This window comes from Alosa alosa, chromosome 5, assembly GCF_017589495.1.
Source record: "Alosa alosa isolate M-15738 ecotype Scorff River chromosome 5, AALO_Geno_1.1, whole genome shotgun sequence".
In the NCBI taxonomy this organism is placed as follows: Eukaryota; Metazoa; Chordata; class Actinopteri; order Clupeiformes; family Clupeidae; genus Alosa; species Alosa alosa.
Window position 1 is genome coordinate 26,089,195 of NC_063193.1, and position 22,301 is coordinate 26,111,495.

General features: G+C 42.0%; 1 protein-coding gene across 3 annotated transcripts in view; it reads right to left on the minus strand.

The window, feature by feature from the left end:
• Nucleotides 1-20,109, minus strand: part of slc15a4 (solute carrier family 15 member 4) — a 67,058-nt gene extending 46,949 nt beyond the window's left edge. Inside the window, exons 1-5 of one of the 3 annotated variants that reach the window (XM_048243257.1) lie at nucleotides 19,789-20,105; nucleotides 18,783-19,402; nucleotides 9,012-9,307; nucleotides 5,868-6,009; nucleotides 2,958-3,041 (exon numbers count right to left, since the gene is read on the minus strand). In XM_048243257.1, coding sequence (XP_048099214.1) covers nucleotides 2,958-3,041; nucleotides 5,868-6,009; nucleotides 9,012-9,307; nucleotides 18,783-19,358 — 1,098 coding nt within the window. In that variant the 5' untranslated portion in view covers nucleotides 19,359-19,402; nucleotides 19,789-20,105. Of the gene's footprint in view, nucleotides 1-2,957; nucleotides 3,042-5,867; nucleotides 6,010-9,011; nucleotides 9,308-18,782; nucleotides 19,403-19,788 lie in introns of all 3 variants that reach the window. The other 2 variants (XM_048243256.1, XM_048243255.1) reach the window with 2 other exon arrangements.
• Nucleotides 20,110-22,301: the final 2,192 nt, after the last annotated feature.

A 22,301-nucleotide genomic window follows, 5' to 3' on the forward strand; every position in this document is an offset into this window, starting at 1 on the left:
CAGTTATTTGCACCACTGGTTAGATGTAAAACAGCATTTCGTTTCAGACTAGGCTACTGTTACTTAATTTGTGCATTACCAATAACGTTTTCAGACTACTGTTACTTAATTTGTGCATTGACAATAAAGTATTACATGAACTAAAGATGACTAAAATCTTATGTAGAAGAAGAAACATTCACAAAAAATCCATCCATCCAAAATGACCTTTGTTTTGATAGCTGTTGAAAACGGCATGGAACTGACAGAGATGTTTTTGTTTATAAATACATAAAAAAATAAATAAATAAATAACATTATGCTGATACCTTTTGCTTTTCCCAAATACAATGTAGCCTACAGGTGTAAGTGACCTTTCATCAATCCAGTTGCAATGGATGAACTGTGATGAACTGCCCTACTTTGTGATTGTTTAGAGATTTTAAAGGTTTTATAACAATTCTACATCTTCTTTGGCTATTCTACAATCTATTCACCTTTTCAGCACCAGTGGGTACTTTCTGTGCAGCCGCTTTTGCCACACACTCAGGCATGCCAAACAAGCATACACAAAAGTTTCAAGAGTGGGGATGGAGTAAAATATGGAGACAAATTGAAGTGTGATTTATTTTCATGGAACGGATGTACAGGACTGAGCGGCGGTCATATTTTGTACCGCTATGCGGTACATCTAGTTTTTAATCAAGTAGTTCTCCAGCTGGCATTTTTGTTATTTTAAAAAGGGACATTTTGAAGTGACAGTGTTGTGTAGCCTAACTACCAAACAGCTGGCACAACTCTGGTGAGAGCTGTATTCTCGACTGACCACATTTTTACCAGAGAGCCGATCGAAGATCCAGAAACACTCAGGGAGACCACAAGCAGTGGGCTTGTGCCACAAACACTAAAGCCCATATTGTGGGTCCGGTGCCAATCAATGCCACTTCTCCTCTGGCAGTGCCAATGGAATAGATACAGCACCAGATGCAACAGACATGCTGGCGTCGGGGAGTGCGGTGCCAGCTGATCACTTGGCGCAGCTGATGCTACTGCTAGGGACAAGCAACAAATCCCAAGATACTGACGCAGGCACAACACACGCACATTTTTTTTTTTTACATATGCGCCACTATCACATGTGCTGTAATAATAAGCTTGATTTGAATAGCACCTTTCATACACAGAATGCCGCTCAAAGCTTGTATTTCTGTTTTGTTTTGTTTGTCTGTTGTGTTTTGCTTATTATGTTAATGCATAGGTCACCATTATGTGTTTAATTTTACAGTGTGTGAGTGCTGTATGACTGCTGGCTATCTATATGCTTTGTCCTGTCACCTGCCTAGGACTGCAGATGAAAAATAGTTATTTTGACTAATTCTGGCATATTTACATGGTGTTTTTTTCACAATGTTCATTAAAGAAGCCCTATGCAACAATTTTAGCAAAAATGACCTTAATTATGCAGGTTGAGAGTCGTTCTGATGGTTCTACAACACTTTTTGGGACGTTTGGTGGGTGCTTCGTCTCCCCCTAGTGCTTCTCCACGGAAAAAACGAATATGCAACTTTCTGGTCCCGTCCCGAACAAATCCGGATGTGACTCAGCGGAAATATCCAATCGCGTCTCGAAAATGTACTGTAGTCAGATTGTAGTTTCTAAGAAGACTGCAAAACGGACTCCGACTTGGCTTTGTTGCTGTTGAAATTGTAAGTAGCCTGAACTTCGTTTTTGTAATGTGGTTTGATAGTCTCTTGAACAATGTGTTTGCTCGACCGTTTTATTGTGAGCCCTGTATGTGTTTAGCTTGGTTTCTTGATCGCTAGCTCGCTAGCTAGTGGGGGTTTAGTGTAGCAGTCATTTGCTACCGAAGCTGCAGGGGGAGCTATGTCGTGAAAAATGCGAGCCCAAATCAGGCGAAAACCCAGAAACAGCAAAGGAATAACCAGACCTGCATAGGGCTTCTTTAATATGCATGGTCCCCATCAAATAAACCAATAAATAAAATAAATAAAAATAATGCGCTTTACAGAATAATAGAGCCAAGTCAGTCATTATCAGTCATTCCAGCCATCAGCAGACGCTATACCAACGTAGCACTTTATGTTATGTGCCCGGTGTAGCCTGCCTGTAAATCCATCCACAAACTCACCCACTCAGAACTCCATCTACAGTATTAAGCAACATTTGCAGAGCACACAGTCAGTCATTACACGCATCCCAACAAAACCTCATCTTTAGCGAGAAAATTGGGGAAAGCCATTCATAAACTTGTCATTTCCTTCCCACAATCCATCAATCCTCTTAATTGATTTATACAGCTATTCTTCAAGTGTCAAGGTGTTTCTGCAAACACAAAACAGGCCTGAGGTGGAGAGATGTTTAACAATGTGAAGCTGAACCATTAGGAGGTAGTCTACATCCTACCTGTAGTCTACGTACATCCTACCTGGAACTCAGTCAAACTTTGACGGGGGTCAGATTAGGTCTTGTGAAAATACCTGAGGGCCAGCTCTTGGTCTAGTTTTACATGGTCAATGCATTCTCTTTAATCTTAAATGTTCCAGTATGCAAGACTGACTGTTGACTTTACTAAATAATTCACCAGTATTAGCCATTATCACTCAGTTTTACTTTGAATCCATATACCTCCTGGATTAATCCCATAATTACTAAGAGCTGTCAGAAATACAATGACTTGTACAAAATGCAGTCTCCTCATATTTTGCGAAAGATGTTGCAGGGCATTTAAAACCCGGTAGGGGGCTGCATTTCACTCCTGGGTTGGACTTTGGACTGTTACCATATTTGACAGAGGTAGGAGGAGAGAGGAAATATCGTTCCATTTCTTTATCAGTCTTTCCCCATCCATCTCATCACTGTTTTACTTCCCCCTGACTCTTCTGTTTATTTGACCAATCGTCATCTGCTCTTGCACCCATTTGACCAATCAGGCAACGCCATGTCATCACACCACCCACCTGGTGAGAGCTGGAGCTGTTGGTGGAGCTGGCCGTGGTGGGGATCTTCAGGTGCAGCCCCTGCAGGTAGTATGTGGTCTGCATCTGAAAAAAGACACATGGCTACATTACACACAAGTGCTTTACACTTAACGTGCACACACATACACACCCATTCACATAAAACATCTGCAGGTATTAACTCATTGAATGCCAAGCTGTTTTCGGGAGCTTTGTCCTAGAGTGCCAGCAACAGTTCTTGAGTTCAGCTACATGTGGAAACACATGTATAGATAGACTCGTTATTGATCTATTGAGTAGAGATGAAAGGCCATGTGCTCGACATGAAAGAAAGTGTCTTCTTTTTTTATGCTGTCACCATGGTAACCATCCCAGGTAAGGAGAGCAACGATTTTATGAAGCCTGGAGCTCATAAAAAGAACTTGACCTTTCTACTTTATTAAAGGCACTTGGGCTCATTTCGATCTGCCAACGCTTACATAACTCATCCGCTCGTGGTCCTGTCTAGGACTGTCCGCTTGATGCTACGCAAGGGACACTGCTAGAGATGCCCATATAAAACACTGCTGGTTGTGCTGGACTGAATGTCCAAGCCAAGTCATGTGAACTCAGTGATGATGATCTGCCACTGACCACTGTTACACAACACACTGGCACATTAACTTCTCTTCCTTAACTCATTGAATGCCAAGCTGTTTTCGGAAAATTCTATCACCGACATATTCGGCACTCTGGCAAGGGCGTGCCCTCATGCAAGCGCGACTCGGCCTACCACCCACTCCGCTAGGCCCAGCTCGTGGTGAAGATGGAACTCCCTCCTCAGCATGGTGTTCAGTCACTCCTTGTAATGTTTTTGACCTGTCGTGGTCAGTTATCTTGTCTTAGTAGAAAGGTGGACTCATCCAGCGTTGTCTGGCGAAAACGCACCTGCTGCAATATCTTTTTCTTCGACTTTTTCATTTCTCCCTTCAGCACCTGAGAAGTGTTGCCTGCAAAGTTTCTGGGAAGAGATCTAACGAGACCTGCCACCTAGTGATAAACCCACGAAAATAAATTACCTGATTTTGACCTGGCGTGAATGTCACTGATAGGCTAATCAGTGACTGATTCGAAACAAAGCGGCAACCATCAAAAGCCGAGTTAAGATCAAACGTCCAGATAAAATGTCCAGATCTTGCGTTTTCATGAGTTTTCATATATTTCATATCCATTCATCACAGAGTTCCCAAAATCACATATAAGGTGTGTTAGAGTGTCTAGTTTCGTCATTAAAAAAAAAAGCTAAAAACGTAATATTACGTTTTGGCACTCGACGCATGGGAAGGAAAAACGTAATATTACGTTTTTGGCACTCAATGAGTTAAGCCTTAAAGGTGTAGGTTTTTGAACATTCTAAGTTCCGCAACAATTGAAGGTTCTAAAATCCTATATTGAATTCAATGAACCCAGATATTCTTTAGAACGTTCATTTCCCAACATTCCCGTCACACCGGTGTGACGGTACTCCTTTAAGGGTTAAGCCTATTTTATGCTTCTGCGTAGAATCGACGGCGTACCCCCGCAGACCCCTGTGTTGCCGCAAAACCCTTCTCCGACCCCTCTGCCGTAGCTCGACGTGCACCACCAAAAAATTGGGTAACACTTTACTGTGACAGTATCGACATAAGAGTGATATGACACTGTCATGACACATGAAACCTACCCCTAACCCTAACCCCAACCCTAACCATAACTCTAAACCTAACCTGAAACCTAACCCTAACTTGTTATGACAAAAATCTGAATGTCACTTAATAACAGAAGCGTTAGGTCATAAACGTTTATGACTTGTTCATGACAGTGTCATGTCACTCTTATGACGACACTGTCAAGTAAAGTGTAACCAAAAATTGTAACTCCGCGTTGACGCGAAGCAGATCGCAAGAACTGTGATTGGTCAACTCGCCCTGTGTGTTGATAGTCTGTGTTTCAAGCATCCTACTGTGGGGAGTTAGCAACATGCTACAGTAGTTCACGGTCATAAGCCTTGCAAATAAACTCAGACATACTTTGGTTACAATGACGGGGTTATCCGTTTGTAAAGTGTCTATATGTCAGTAACATTTTGAAATTAGCACTTTGCCAGCAAGCAGTACTTTGTGGGCAGTTGTGCTAAAGTTCGCTTGCTACCATAACTTAAACTGGCTGGCAGACACCTCGCAAATAACCTCAGATTTGCTGGTTACAGTAACTAGGTTAATGGATTTTACTGTGTCTATTTATCGATACTTTGTTCAAAATCTAAGCAAGAAAAGGCCTAACAAATAAGATTAATATTTTGGCACGACAGTCTATGGGGTTTGCCATTCTGAGTACCGTTTCGGTCATACAGTCTATTGTTTCGGTGGTGAGCAAAGCAGACACAGGCGACACCGAGCGTTATGGCGGTGAAATGCACTGTGATGCAAAGCAACCCAACGCAGAACCATAAAACTGTTACGACGCCGTAGCTACGCCGTGGAGTTGACGCAAGCATGTTGAGCCCTTAAGTCTCTCTAGCACCTGATTATACATTGTGATCAGAGTGGGGTTGGTATTGTGGGAAAAAACCCTCGATGTTCAGCCTTCAATGTTTTCTTTTCTTTATTACATACTATACGTACAGATAGATACAATGTAAACATATGCAATAGGCTGCTAGATAAGTAAATACATTGTTGTGTTTTTTTCTTTTTTTCCTGTGTTTACAGATGCTGTGAAAATAGTGAGGTTCCGAAAGTCTTTGGACTAGACCGTGTGAGCACAGCTCAAGAGAGGTCGTGGCTATGACGACAACCAGTGACCTGGAAGCAAATGCTAATCAGGGGGTTTGAGAGAGCCAGCCGCTGGAAATAACAGTCATCAGGCTTTAAAAGGGACGCAGCCACTGACCTGGAAGTAGACAGTCCAGTAGGGGATGAGAGCCAGGAAAACAGGAAGTATCTTGGCGAGGGATTTCACTTCATCCACCTTCTCCTCTGGGAACTTTCCTCCATAGGTCACCTTTGCTCCATCCAACAACGTGGGCTTAGGCCTACGGCAAGAGAGAAGGGACATATTTTACAGTTAGACATTAAATCCTAGATGTAGCCATCAGTAGTAGTCTTTGTACTTTGCAGGCTTGAGTTGTATCATGATGCGTGCCAATAGGCGAGGAGATAGACTAGATAAAAACTTTGATGACCAATATCCAATATCGATTCTCCTCAACACCACGTTTGACACTCAAGGGTATAGATTGATATTGTGCTATGATTTTTTCACAGCATAATGTAACAGTCCCCCTCATTACAATGTCATCCCTGTGACAGAAACCACTCACTCAAAATAAATAATGATCTGCTCTGCTTCTCAGTCAATGCATTTCCATGGCATTACCATGACAGTTCCCATGGTGCATCTAGACTATTATGGCCTGCACAGCCACAGCACGTATGCAGTGTGATTTATAGGAGTTATCATGCAAGGAGAGGTGTTGCTGGTGTGTGTGTCAGAAAAAGTACAACCGATTAATCACCCCCACACACACACACACACACACACACACACATCCATAAGTGATGATGCTTTCACAGTGGAGAAACAGAGAGTGAAAAAGGGTGGGTTCTGTGTGTTGAACCCCCAGCTGCTGAAACACCTGAAGAGATGGCTGTTGAGAAACACACAGCAACACTGGGCCTGATGCACAACGTGTTAAGGAGCAAATCTCACCTCATTTTTGTTCCACAATTTGTTCATATTTTATGAGTGCTCATTGTTTACTGAGATTACCAATAACAAAAAATTGGCGGGAATTCATTATTTATCACATCCAGAGATTTGGATGGTTCGGAATGTTTGGAGCATTTGGGGTAATCGTATTTTGTTTTTCTCTTAACAGAAAAATCAGTTAATACAGAACCTGAAGTAACATTGTTGCATGACAGGCAAGCTACACCAGGTATATATAGGTATATAATAATTATTATTATTATTGCAGCATACGCTCCGCGAACTGAGCGCTTCAGTAGCCTGTCAGTCCCACTGTGTAGTAGATGCTGACCTCTCCTCAACCCCTGGACTCTGAGAGGAGTTCATTATCAGCCTCTCAGCCTCGTCCGCTTCACGCCTTCTACAACTCAACCTCCAGTACGGGCATGGGGAGCTGCACGCTAAAGCCTCTAATCTACCTGTCAACAGACGGTGAGAGAGAGAGAGGAGAGGAGAGAAGAGAGAGAAAGAGAGAGAGAGAGAGAAAGAAAGAAAGAAAGAAAGAAAAGTAAAGAGAACAGAAGAGAGAGAGAAGTTTGGAGTGAAGGTTAGGGCAAAATATAGATAAAGAGAAGGAGGAAAGTATAAGGAGACATGAAGGGGAAAATGTGAAAGTCAGAGCAAGGGATAAAGACAGACAAAGAAGTGTGTGTGTGTGTGTGTGTGTGTGTGTGTGTGTGTGTGTGTGTGTGTGTGTGTGTGTGTGTGAGTGTGTGTGAGAGAGAGAAAGTAAGTGTGGCAGAGATAAAAGTGAAATCCTTCTGTAATAAGGAATTCCTGAAAGCTTGGAGGCTTGGGGTGCGACTTGAAGAAGAGAAATGCATTGAGTGTCAGGTTTGAGAGGGGAACCCTGTACTCTGCAGCTAAGCAGCAGCACTGCGTTCAAGAGTAGCTTTCTCTCAAAGACAACTGGAACTGGAACGCACACAGAAAGAGAACAGGCAGTGTGTGTGTGTGTGTGTGTGTGTGTGTGTGTGTGTGTGATCAGAGGTTCGTTTCAGTGCAGGGAGCTGTCAGTAGATACACCTCTTATAAATACACACACACACCCACACTACACATACACTCTATGGATAACACTCCACAGGACTCTCAGTTGTTTGTGTGTGCATGTTCATGCCAAATGATGCTCTTTAATCTGGAATCATCTGCACACACAGACCATGCAACATTCTGGCACATGCATAGAGAAGACACACACACACACACACACACACACACACACACACACACAAACTGTACTGCTTTCATGCACTGAAATCAGTCTTTAATCTTTTGACAAGCATACACACAAATACCCACATACACACAAATAGTAGCCAATTTCTCTCTGCTTTGTAAACCCATGGAGCTCACATCAAATAAGGAGCAGAGCTGTGTCTCCATACCTTTCATCAGCACATGAAAACACACCTCTTATGGATGTCGCCCTCACAGCAGAGAGAGAGAGAGAGAGAAAGCTACAAGAAATAACCTCTATCAGCTGCAAACCTTGAAAAATTTGAATTTGAATCAGTTAACCTTTAATCAGAACATATGATTTGAAATCACAGTCTGCTTTGTCCTTCCATATGAGGGAATCAGAGAGCCACCTCTAGACACGTTGCCTAGAGGTGGCCCACTTTTCAAATGATAACCTGCTCACATGCAAGTACACACTGACACCCAACAGGAGCGCTGAAGCCCTTAGTGCTGCAGGTCGCACACACACACACACACACATGCACGCACTCACGCACGCACACACACACACACCAGCACACACACACACCAGCACGCACACACACCAGCACGCACACACACCAGCACGCACACACACCAGCACGCACACACACCAGCACGCACACACACAGACCAGCATGCACACACACACACACAGACAGACAGACAGATGCGCGCGCGCGCACACACACACACTTCTTTGTCTGTCTCACACACACACATACACAGGATAGATGGAGAGGAGGTAGGCTGAATAAAGCACTGAATAAAAATAAAACCCTACAATTTCTACCCTCTGAGTGACTGTGCTTTTTTGTAACCTTAAAGTGAATCGGATTGTGCGTCAAAAAGTTTTACTTTTGGTCTCTCTATAGTATGGCGTGCAAGTGTGTGTGTGTGTGTTCTTCCCTTTTGTCAAAAAAATATCCTTTGCCAATGTCAGGCACTTGTGTGGCTATGTTTGTATGTGTTTAACTCCTTTTATCTCCTTCGGAGCGGTCTGTCAATTCCCACCACCTACTGGAGTGCAGGTGTGTGTGTGTGTGTGTGTGTGTGTGTGCTCACCTGAGTAAGCTGGGCTCTTTGGGCATGCTCGACCAGCAGCAGGCGAAGCCCAGGATCTTGAACATGTCGGTAAAGGCACTGCCGTCGGCCGGCTTGGTGATGAAAACGGCGCGGCCCAGCAGGAACACCAGGAAGGAGACGCCCAGGCACACGACGGGCACCGTGTAGCCTATCGGGAAGCTCTCGTTCTGCTGGACGTAGGCGATGCCGCCCAGCGCTGCGATGGTGCCCAGGTTGATGCTCCAGTAGAACCAGTTGAAGAAGCGCCGCGTCGCCTCCGGGCCCCGGTCCTTCACCTAGGAACGGAAAAGGTCAAAAAAGGTGAAATCAGCGAAACATGTAGGCTAAAGAGCCGTTCACACCAAGAATGCTAACTATAAAGATAACTGAAAGTGACCCTGACAATCATGTTGTCATTGTTATAGTGTATGTGTGGACATGTTCCATTATATTAGTTAGAGTAATACTTTTGGCCATTATCGTTATAGTGATAAGTCAAAGTTTAAAGGTAAAAGTTTAAAGGTTAAATCAGCATCATCTTGTCCTGTGCATAAATCCCTGTTCTATCTGGTGTCCATCCTTTAACCCTTAGAACCCTAGACTGTTTTGAGGGCATTTTCATTAGCTTTAGTTAGAAGCATTTATCCTGGTCATTGTAAGTGCCATAAACACATGCTATATATTGGGGGTTTTTTTCGGCAGAGTCTAGGCTACCTAAATCTGCCACAATTTCATGTATTAATACTTGCATTGATTTAATTTTGATTTTTAAATTAAAAAAATACAAAAAGCGTATTATAAAAATTCTTATATTTTGACATGTATCTCACCACTGCAGCTGGCAACTCGTCTTGCCTTTCATGTGTATGTAGGGCAGACTGTCCTGAATCTGGCAATATCATTGCCATGGTGGAGGGATTCTCTGGGGCTGAGCAAATGTGAAAAATATGAGCCCTACTCTAGGTTAGGCCATTCTCACTAGTTGTCCTGGTCATTGTAAGTGTCATTTACACATGCTATATTTTCTTCAGCACAGTCTAGGCTACCAAGATCTGCCATCATTTCATATATTAGTGCTTACATTGATTTGATTGATACAAAAACAGAAATGTTATTATACAATTCTTACATTTTGAAATGTATCTCACCACAGCAAGCTGCCAGCTTGACATGACTTTCATGTATGTGTAGGCCAGACTGTCCTGAATCTGGCAATATAAGAACCATGATGGAAGGGGACTTTGGGGCTGAGCAATTTACAGACATGTGGTGTGCACCTTATAAAATATGCCTTTTTTTTAATTTAGTGCTGAAAAATGACCTTTCTGCGCTCCATATCTGTGACACAAACTGATCTGACCTGACTTGACCCGGGTTTGCGTGTTAGCCTGTGTGTGCACTTATGATTCTCTACAACATCTTCTTACTGCATTACCATGAACAAAGTAAAGGCAAAAAAGATGTTTCTTTGTCGAACAAATTGGGATGCAATGTGAGAAAACACACACACAAAAACGTGGGGTAAGTCGAGCTAGTAGCCGTCACTTCGTCTGTTTTATAACCCAGAAGGATGTACTTGGTATCAAATGATAGCTCTGTGTCTCCTCTTTCATCTGACAAGCGTGGCATATCTATTCGATTAGGGGTTCGCGAGTAATTCAAACAAGAGTAATGGGTGTGCAGCGTTGGTTTTTGTACATGACATTATTATTTTGCCGTCACTTTGTCTGTTTTTATAACCCAAAAGGATCAATATACTTGGTACCAATGGATAGCCCTGTGTCTCCTCTTTCATCTGATATTGCCATATCTATGCGATCACAGGTTTGTGAGTAATTCAAATGAGAGCAATGGGTGCGTAGGTAAATATGATGCAATTTGATTTAATTTCAGGATTTTTTTTCCATGGTCATACTTGATCATACAGACAAGTGCTTAGTCTCGTTGGAAAGTCCCACTTCTGCTCTGTCACGCTATAAAGGTTTCATCTCGTGATGAACAGTTCCGGAGCAATGTAACAAAGGGTGTGTTTTTTGACGCACTTTGCGTCAATCGGTTTCAAAGGGTTAAATGCTATCCTTTCTAGCAGGGCAAGCAGATGGACTCCAGTGTTGCAGGTGGAGAGTGCTACAGGGTGTTTTAGTGAGATAGTTCGTGCCTCTGTACTTCAGTGGTTACAGATTTTCTCATTAGTGGTTCAGGCTTTGATTCCTTAAAAAACAGCCATAGAAGCGACACGCATTGTTAAAATCCATCACCACACAAACAGAAATCTGGACTGAGCCAAGGTAAACTTTATGGTGTTAAAACACACACAAAAATGTTAAGTTTAACAAGAAGCCATTTGCTCTGGCATTGTGCTGTAAACTGTACATATACTGCCTGCAGTTGGGTGACCAGAGGACCTGTAAAAATGAAACATGGTGGCAGATGAATGTTCCATAATATTTTTTCAAAACTTTTTGAACGATTTTCAAAATGTCATTACTGTGCCTCAATAACTTGTTAACCTCATCCATGTAAGGTTACCATATCTTTTCACATTTTTTCAAGGTTTTTTTCTCAGGAACATTTTTCTTGACAACTTTCACATGTGACCCCTCCGAGGCTGTGGCAGGTAGTCTACTGCTTACAGTCACTTATGTGGGAGATGTACCTTTGTACCCTCTACAGTGTGGCCACGTTTAGAGTCTTTTAAAAGCTTCCTGCTCACACATTGGCACTTTCTGCAATGGTTCAGAAATAATGGATTTTAACCGTAGCCAAAAACGCTATATTGACACAAAATAGATACTCTAACACACCTTGTGCAATTTTGGGAACTCGATGATGAATAGAACTGAAATAGATGATCGAAAACTCATTAAAACACACTATCTGGACATTTTATCTGGGCATTTTATCATAACTCTGCTTTTGATGGTTGCCGCTTTGGGTCGAATCAGTGACGCATGCACGTCAGGTCAAAACCAGGCCATTTATTTTCACGGGTTTATCACTAGGTGGCAGTCTCGCTAGGTCACTTGCTGGAAACTCTACAGGCAAACAATTTCATAAAAGATGCTATATCTCCATTTCTAGAAAAAGAACTATACAAAAATTGTCAACAATGATCTAGATTGCTGGTGTTATAACCTAGGGGTAAGGCCACAACAAAAGAGGGAGTCGAGAGGTTGGATCTTTATCTAAAATATGGATTTATTATCCAAACAACAAACAAACAAACGGTGTGAGGTGGGTCAAAGTCAGTCATCAGTAATGCATGGATGTTGTGTGTTTGCAATGTGTCTAAGTGCAGTGTTGCATGTCCCAAAACCCAAAGTAAGAATGGCCCTCCTAAGGGGAGATGCAGCAGCCTTTTAACTGGAAACACCTGCCCTCAGGTGCAGCTCATCAGCTTGTTAGCTCTTGAAGCACCTGAAGACAAGCAGAGAAAACGAGTATAGGGCCTAGTGGCCCGTCACACCCTCCCCCATAAAACAGAAACCATAGGTTTCTGAATCCCAATCAGGCCAAAACACATCCAATATGGAAAACATTCAATTACAATATTTAATGATTGAAAATTCCTAAGGTCATAATTCAATCATGTGCCATTGCTCAAAATACAAAGTCAGAATGAACTAGTTGCAAATCAAAAGAATGGCAGTGTTTACAACTTCAACCATCATGAGGCAAAACTAACCCCAAAAGTTTTCCCACTAATTATGTTGCCCCAAAGCTAGCTAAACTCACCAGGTCTTCATGTGGATTTGCGCCGGGTTGTTGTGCACCTTAAACCAGCGGGTTTGCAAAGTGACCTGCAATAGGCAACCCCACAAATTCCCACGGACGTGCTCCCGAGACAAATCACCCAAAGACGATTGAACCGCATTGCCACAACACTACAACCCCCCTTGACGCAACCCAAAGGGGAAACGCCACTAAAGCCTAACAGGGAAAACTGAGAGCACTGGACATTAAAGTGGCAAACAATGTTTTTAAGCAATGGCACAAGACAAAACTACAAAGGCTAAGACCAACATAAGTAAAAAGGCCATTTACCTCCTACAAATTCAGCCAATAACTGAAGAAAACAGAATGATCTAAAGTAAACTACCCAACCAACCTCTCACCCCCCTTAAAAGAAGTGCAACGCACTCAAACACAGGTGATGAATCCTATTTCAGAGACAAATGTCGGCAAAACTTGGTCAATACGGCTCCAATGACCATAGACCAGCCTGTGGCAAGTCACGGAAAAACATATGTCGCACATTCCCTAACACACAAACATTAACAAAGCCGACAAAATAAAGATTCTAGCACAATGGCACTCAAGCCAATAATGCAAACCAAAGAACAAACCTCGCATTTCCAAAATGGTATTCAAACCTTACTATGCGAAAACCTAAGACCCAAAACTCGCACTAGACTACGACACTAGACCGAACGATTACGCGAACAGCAATCCAACCAAATCACACCTGCTGGCCTGCACCTAAGCAGACATCAAGTGCTACGACTGCTAACCAAATGATTGCACCTACCGGCGCCAAAGGACAAACTGTGGGATTTCCGGCACTAGCCTACCTGATGCTCTGCACCTGAGCAGACGTCCAGGTGATCCCAACATACTATACTCCCACACCAAAAGGAACACATGCCAATTGCCAATACGAATATGCTACATGCACCAAATTCACTACCCTCCTGCACCCAAGCAAGGCAAGGCATGGAGGCAAACAAATTGCAGGCAAACCTAAAGGGAGCAAACAAGGAACAATCAAATATAAAAATACATATGCGACTTAAATGTAGACTAACAGATAAAAGATTTGTTTAGACGAGCCCCATGTTATGACCTAGGGGTAAGGCCACAACAAAAGAGGGAGTCGAGAGGTTGGACCTTTATCTAAAATATGGATTTATTAACCAAACTAACCAAATAACATACAAACAAACGGTGTAAGGTGGGTCAAAATCAGTCATCAGTAAAGCATGGATGTTGTGTGTTTGCAATGTGTCTGAGTGCAGTGTTGCATGTCCCAAAACCCAAAGTAAGAATGGCCCTCCTAAAGGGAGATGCAGCAGCCTTTTAACTGGAAACACCTGCCCTCAAGTGCAGCTCATCAGCTCGTTAGCTCTTCAATCACCTGAAGACAGAGAAAACGAGTATTCATGGGTTTCATCAGGTCCCTTTCCACAGGTGTATAAAATCAAGCACCTTAATTATCAATGCAGACTCGTGGTGCTTGATTAATACACCTGTGGAAAGGGACCTGATGAAACCCATGAATAGGGCCTAGTGGCCCGTCACACTGGCACTCTGGGCCAAAGCTTCCGAAAACAGTGCGGCAGTGTTAATGGACTTGAAAGTCAAGGCCTGAGCAGAACATGTTGAAAACAGACTCCTTCCTGTGGTGTGCGGCAACAAACTACAAGAGCTACAGATCAGATTCACTTCTCACATGTTTGGAGTGCGTGCACCACTAGAGTCCTAATGAATGAACGAATGAATGAGACTCATACATTCACTGAGGCCATAGCAAATGAAGGTGTGTGGTGTGCAAACACACACACAAAAAATCACATGACCACTGGACAAAACTCTGGTTAATGAAAGTCATCCCTCCATTTCAGATTGTAGTGCGTGGGTGTGTGCATGTGTATGTGTGTGTGTGTTTGTTGGTGGGGGGGTGGTTACACTATGATTCGGATTTAGACAACAATGCCGCCTTTGAGGGATTTTTGCCTCCCTCTCCCTGCTTCTCTGCCTCCCCCTGTTCTTCGTGAGAGGGGGTTCTAAAGGATGGAGTTTCACTTCTCTCGGCTCTGCTGCGACTGGGAACACAGCAGTGTCAGACATCTTCAGCGCAGGGGAATACCAAGTCCCATGAGAACAGTTATCTTATACTGTTTTGTGTGTGTCTTAAAAGTGTGAGTGAGAATGTGTGTCAGACACACACCATTAAGTGAATCTAGGCTATAACATTGGTTTGTGTCTTTGGGTTTGCTTGTGTGACATTGCCACAAAAAAAAAAACCCACCACCTTGTACACAGCAAGACAGATACAAAATAAACAACTCCTCCATGAAACAAGCATTGTTTACTTTGTTCGTCAGATCGATGAACACCTAATGAGGTCTGATGAGTGTGTAATGTGAAACTATTAGCATCGCTTGTGGTGCTGTCACACACACACACACACACACACACCGAGTTGATGCCAAATACGAACAACAAGGGAGAAGTGAGAGTGGCGGCAAAACAAAAAAAAAAATTGGTGGTGTTCATCTTTTTTTATAGTCTTCAGAGGGACTGCCATTAGAGCAGCCGACTGACACACAACTTATTTGCAGGGCTCTACGCTAACATTTTTTTTCAGGAGCACTTGTGCTCCCAAGTTAAAAAATGTAGGAGCACAAGACAAAAATTTGGGCGCAGTCAGTTAAGTCACATTAAGAATGACTGACAACATTTAGGCTACAGGAAACAGGATTTTAAAGATCAGTGCCTACTTTATTTTCAGTCTGTTCTATTTTCCTACATTTTGTTAATGTAAAATAATATAATACATTGCCATATTTGCATTTAGCCTGTACATCAAGTATACTGCCAAATGTAGGCTAATTTATTTATTTGTGAATCCATCTATAGCTAAACCAAATATGCCCATGGTGACCTATCTGACTGCATACTGCCTAATACTACTACTAAAACAGTCCATTTTCTCTTCCACAAAACCCAACATAGGCTAATCAAGGATATATGTTTTATACTTTTAGTTTTTATTTGAAATATCTGCATTGATAGGGGCAGTAGACAAACGTAAGGCCTACTTTCGTTTTGCACTTCAGCTTGTATTCGGTGTAAACAAGCATGCGTGGAAGCCTGGAGTTGTCAGTAGCGTTCTACCTTTGAATAAAATGGGAGTATTACGGGAGGCTACTTTTGTGCCGGTTTGCTACAGCTATATTTTGCTTATTGCAGCCAATACGTCAACTGGGCTGAAAGGCATGTTAGGTTACCTTTCCTTCTCTCACTGCATTCTCAGAATCTCATCCTGTTCCTCCTATATCCAATGAATTCGGTGGATAGAAGAACTAATTTCTTCAATCTTTGCATCTTGGCTGGCTAGTCTAACTTTCCGCTTTTTCTACGATTTGATAGAAGCGACTACTAGCGAAGTCACAACGCCAAACTGCTAACGCTGATGGGAGGTGTAGTTTTTATGCTGCATTCGCGACGTGATTCTATGGTTTGCACCAGTAATGTTTCTCGATGTTGCGGTGTATTTTGTAGACAAACATTGACATGGTTAGAAGTCATTCGCACCAGTGCGCCTAAATATTTTTTTGCACTCGCACGGCATCATTTTTACTCGCATGTGCGAATGAAATGGGCGCACTGTAGAGCCCTGATTTGTAACTACAGCTCGGATTTCCACAGGGTTTTACAGAGTGGCTTCTATCATGAGGGCAAAGAAGAATAGATAATGCTGCACTAATAATAATAATAATAATAATAATAATACACAAAGCACAAACTTCTTTGGAATTTAGTCTAAAACATTCCAACCAATCAAAAGGTACTCTGTTACCTTTAAAAGGTTTGAGGTGAACTAGGTCCTTCACAGCAGAAAGTGGTGGAAGACCAAGACCATGTGGTCAGGTGTACTAACAGGCCCTACCAGCGACACATGTAGGCTAGACTAAAGGGCCCTTCACTCCAAGAACGATAACTATAACGATAACTGAATGTGACCCTGTCAATCATGTTGTATTGTTATGGTTTAGGCATGAACATTTTCTATCATATTGCCACCTTTGTTATAGTCTACTAAGTGTGAACGGCTTTTAACAAGTCCAAAAGACGTCCGTCCACCCCAAACAACGCATCGGGTCATCCTCACACCTTCCACTGCCGCACCACATGCCCCCATTCTTCCTTAGAATGAGCTGAGTCATGCTGCTGTTGTGGTAAATCTAAACATCTCTTTAACAACAGGAAGTGATTGGCTCTGCAGCGAGTCCAGAGTTGCACCACACCAGCACTTGTGTCCTGTCAATTCTGCCTGACCTTGGCGAATCAGCAAGCAGCACCAAGAGACAAGTTTTGGTGCATCGGCAGTGAGCATCCTACCAAACAGCTGCTTACAGACCAAGAGCGACTACAGCAAAGACTAAAACTGAAAATCACTGGCACATGAAACTATCTGCTAGTTCAATGAGCCAGTCAACTTCAACTAGTCTTCAGATGTTTCAATGCAGATTTAGAATTTAGCACATACCTGAACTTTATGCCCTTGCCAAGATCTGCTGTTAGCTAGGGTCTTCTTACATAAGGACATGGTTCACTTTAACATGACTTATATTCTATTTGCAATGTCTTCATAAACTTACAACCAAAAGTGGACTGACCAATGACAACTGACCAATATGTAACATTCTATTTTGAACGAATCTACTCTCTCTGATGACTGACACATCATCCTCCTTAGGCCCTCTCAAATGTTCAACAACTTTTTTGGATTTTGGAAGTCAAAGTCATTTTCCTCTCCCACACCAAACCAAGTAGTCTGTAGGCCACCTGTTCATCTTGGCTTGTTTCTTTACATATCGGTGGTAAAGCCCTGCTCATGCTTTATCTGGCCTAAGAATGGGGAACTGGGGAATTTCTGAACTGCGAAAATGCCTCTGGGTGAGTCAGCCAAACCAGACTTTGCAAACACTGTAGTATGTGTCTATGTGCTTATGTGGGATAGTAAGTGTGCGTGTGTGCATGTGTGTGTGTGTGTGTGTGTGTGTGTGTGTGTGTGTGTAGTTCATATTCACAAACCGGACTACCATGTGACTGGCTGGTAACATGAGCCATTCTTGGCACATTGACGTTTTAACGAGTCTTGGCTGGATAAACAAGTTGCCCTACGGAGACTAAAGTTAGTCACAGCTCCAAACATAACACGATTCATGGTCTGTTATCATGCCCACATCCATGAATACCGCTAGTGTGATTCACATAAGCACAGCGCATTGTCATGTGATCATTCTGACAGCTGATGAGTTCTTTGTTTTTACTGGAACTGCAATACTGTAATTTCCCAACTATTATACATTGATTTTGCAAAATTTCTTCAGCTTTGAGGTTACTAAACAGGGGCAGTGAACATGGGATCAATAGTTTTCTTTCTTTTAACTTGCATAAAACACTGCCCTGTGGCTAATACACAGGAAATTACTGTAATGTGCTTTATCTAAAACCAGAAACTGTAATAAGGTGCTCATGTTGTTACTGTAGCCTATCTGTTGCACAATGGCATCTTTTGAGTTTGTGAAACTTTTTCCCTAGACTCATCAACTAATGGGACTAGTCACAGGGGGGTTAACATGGGAGAGTAACCTGAGTTATGTCAGTGGGTTAAGAGCCCAGAGTTCCCTGTTGTGTTCGGAGATACAGTAGCTGACCCAGTTATCCAGAGGAGCTCACACCTTCGACCAAATAACACTGACACACAGCCTTATCAAACAAAGGCCTTCCTGTCATACACATTGCATAAGTAGCCTATGTAGAGCACATAGTGTAGGCTAATGTCTTTAACTGATATTTTACGACAGGGGTTCTGTTGGACTTTAGGCTCTGGCTGTAAGATAAGGTTGGAATAACTAGGGCCATTCCCAGGGGCAACATTGTTGCTATTATTGGATGGGGGCAGTATTACATTCTGTTCATAAGGGTCCAAAATGTCTAGCAGCGATCCTACTACCTGAAGGCAAATGTAATGTCTTTTACCTGGTCTGCGCCGAAAGGTGTTATGTTAGACTTCACTGTCCCCACTCCTAAGGCCACCAGCACCAGGCTACTGTAGATGACAGCCCTGCAGTACGGAGTCCGTGTTGGGCAGGTGACATTGGCAGGTGGGGTAGTGTTTGTGCTCAGGCACTCTGCAGGCTGGACAGGAAAGGCGATCTGTTCCCCGCACAGGTACGTTCTGGTGCTCTCACTGGCCACGAAAGGAAAAAAGAGCATCCCGAGCAAGTAGAGGATGAGACTGCACGCGATAGTGCAAAACTTGCCCAGGTAGGCGTCCGCTAGCCAGCCGCCAAATGGTGACACCAGGTATGTGACTCCCATGAAGATCAAAGGCGCCTGACTCGCCTGTGTCCCTTCCCAATAAAAAGGCTCGCTGTTGAGGAAGAGCACCAGGTTAGAAGTAAGGCCGTAGAAGGCCATCCTCTCCAAACACTCGGCCACTAGGATGGCGGCACATGCCAGACGTCTCCCTTTGAAGACCGACTCCTGAGGTCGGGAAACTGTCACAGAGCTGTCCAACAGTGGAGTGTTCTCGTTGACATCCCTGGACGCCATGGTCAAATGTCGGGTCACACTTCACTTTTCAATCTATATAACACCTACAAGTCAAAAGATATTATACCAAAGTTTACAATAAGCACACAAACAAGTAGGCTACACCTATTTTCAGAAAAAAAAAAAAAAAAAAAACATATGGCTAGTTTGTAATGGCAACACGTCTGTCTGGGTCGACAAACGTTGCATTAACGTTAGCTGCTAACTGTTGAAATGTGAAATTGTGAGCTGCTACCAGCTAGTAGCAAACATAACACCGGTAGGCAAAATCAACATCATCAAGCTTGTTTTTAAAGACGACGCCATAGAAAGTAGAATGATACAAGTAGGCCACTGTGTACCTTCAACCTAAAATACTTGGCTTGCAAACTAACGTTAGCAGTAGTGTTACGTTATTTGTTACCAAACAAGACAAGTTGAAGTAACTTACTATAACTCTGATGATGACAATCAAAAGCTTATCAGACTGCCATTTCACCAGTTCACAACGTCAAGGATCTGGAAGACTGTCACTTCGAAGAACCATCGCATGCCAGGCTTATTTGTAATGAATATTCTTTATCGTCAGAACTATATCGGTAACAACAAGCTGATTGCTAAATAAACTATTAGCACGCTAACGTTCAGTCACAGAAACCCCTCGTGACTTCAAACTTGTTTAGAGGAATATAAACAGGACTTGCACCGCCTCTGAATGTGACATCTATATCACTTTAGCAACTCAAATACATGCATGAAGCATGGCGGAATGCTTATCCATATGTTACAGAGATCCAGGCTTGCAGGTTCCGCTATAGTTACAGTTGGCAAGTCACGTGCTCAAGTTCGGTTCATTAAAGCTGCTCATTGGTTTAAAAAAGGCATGCAATCATGCGATTGGCTGATTCATAAGTCCATCAAAGGTATTTTCATCTCTACTTCCCCTACTCCACAAATTGTTCTGAATCTGCAGTGATGTACAGGAGGTAGGAATGTGGTATGTTCATGTTCATTATAACAGATTAATCCTACATCTAATTTATAAAAAAAAGGGGCGGTGGTAGTGGGGGGATCACTTTTTTTTTTTTTTTTTCTGTCTCCATGTATCTACTTTATGTCAATAAAATATAATCATTAACAGAAAAGTATACAGGCTACTTCTCAGGTGGATATTTACTGCATTTCCCAACTTCCAACTCTGTCTTGTCACTATCATGTGATGACTGTTTTGTCATGGCATCATTACAATGTTCTACGGTGACTGGTGTGAGGCCTCTGAACTGTGCAGATACAGCAAGGCGGAGCCTTAACAATCTTTGGATACAGTATGACAGCTGCTGTTGCATAACAAAATAAAGGTACATTACCCTGATCTGGCAGACTGCTCAAGGAGGGGAAATCTGCAACCACGGTGAAATGAAGTTCAACGTTTTGCTTCAGAGTAACACATTTGTAAAGGATCATTTATTACACATTTGACCTCTGACAACTAGTGAGAAACATGTTGCATCAATACGTGCGTAACATTTGGAGCTAAATTTCCCTTTAACAGATTGGATGGAACATAGACATGATCTACATATACATGTATATTCAATAATGTCTATTGGGTGGGAAGCTCAAAGTTTCCAGGGGAACTTAATCACAGGCGGACTTAGGCTACGCTAAAAACAAACATGCGTGTCTGTCGAAACAACTGCCGGGAGGAGCGTGCGTACGTGTGGCGTGTTTCCTACGAAGGGAATGTGTTCAGTGTAATGCTCTAACATAGCCATGAGATTACTCTTCCTAGCCTGCCTTAGTCCAAAGACTGGAAACTGTACAACTGCCGAAAGATTAAGGTAGGCTACACACTTTCTGTCCAGTGTTTAGCAGCAGCAACTGCAGCAGCAGGAAGTGATTGTCAAGTTCAGATACACGTTAGCCCTGTTTAATGTTCATTTGACGTGCTTTATAAGCTGTTCATTTAATCAAATAATAATAATAATAATGAAAATAACACCTCTCTCTCTCTCTCTCTCAATTCAATTCAATAAGCTTTATTGGCATGAATGTAAAATGTACAGTGTTGCCAAAGCATTTGAATATAATAATAATAATAATGAAAATAACACCTCTCTCTCTCTCTCTCTCAATTCAATTCAATTCAATTCAATTCAATTCAATTCAATTCAATTCAATTCAATTCAATTCAATTCAATTCAATTCAATTCAATTCAATTCAATTCAATTCAATTCAATTCAATTCAATTCAATTCAATTCAATTCAATTCAATTCAATTCAATTCAATTCAATTCAATTCAATTCAATTCAATTCAGTTCATTTCAATAAGCTTTATTGGCATGAATGTAAAATGTACAGTGTTGCCAAAGCATTTGAATATAATAATAATAATAATAATGAAAATGACACCTCTCTCTCTCTCTCCTCTCTCTCTCTCTCTCAATTCAATTCAATTCAATTCAATTCAATTCAATTCAATTCAATTCAATTCAATTCAATTCAGTTCATTTCAATAAGCTTTATTGGCATGAATGTAAAATGTACAGTGTTGCCAAAGCATTTGAATATAATAATAATAATAATACAGATGATAATGATAATAATAATAATAATGAAAATAACACCTCTCTCTCTCTCTCAATTCAATTCAATTCAATTCAATTCAGTTCATTTCAATAAGCTTTATTGGCATGAATGTAAAATGTACAGTGTTGCCAAAGCATTTGAATATAATAATAATAATAATAATGAAAATGACACCTCTCTCTCTCTCTCTCCTCTCTCTCTCTCTCCTCTCTCTCTCTCTCTCTCTCTCAATTCAATTCAATTCAATTCAATTCAATTCAATTCAATTCAATTCAATTCAATTCAGTTCATTTCAATAAGCTTTATTGGCATGAATGTAAAATGTACAGTGTTGCCAAAGCATTTGAATATAATAATAATAATAATGAAAATA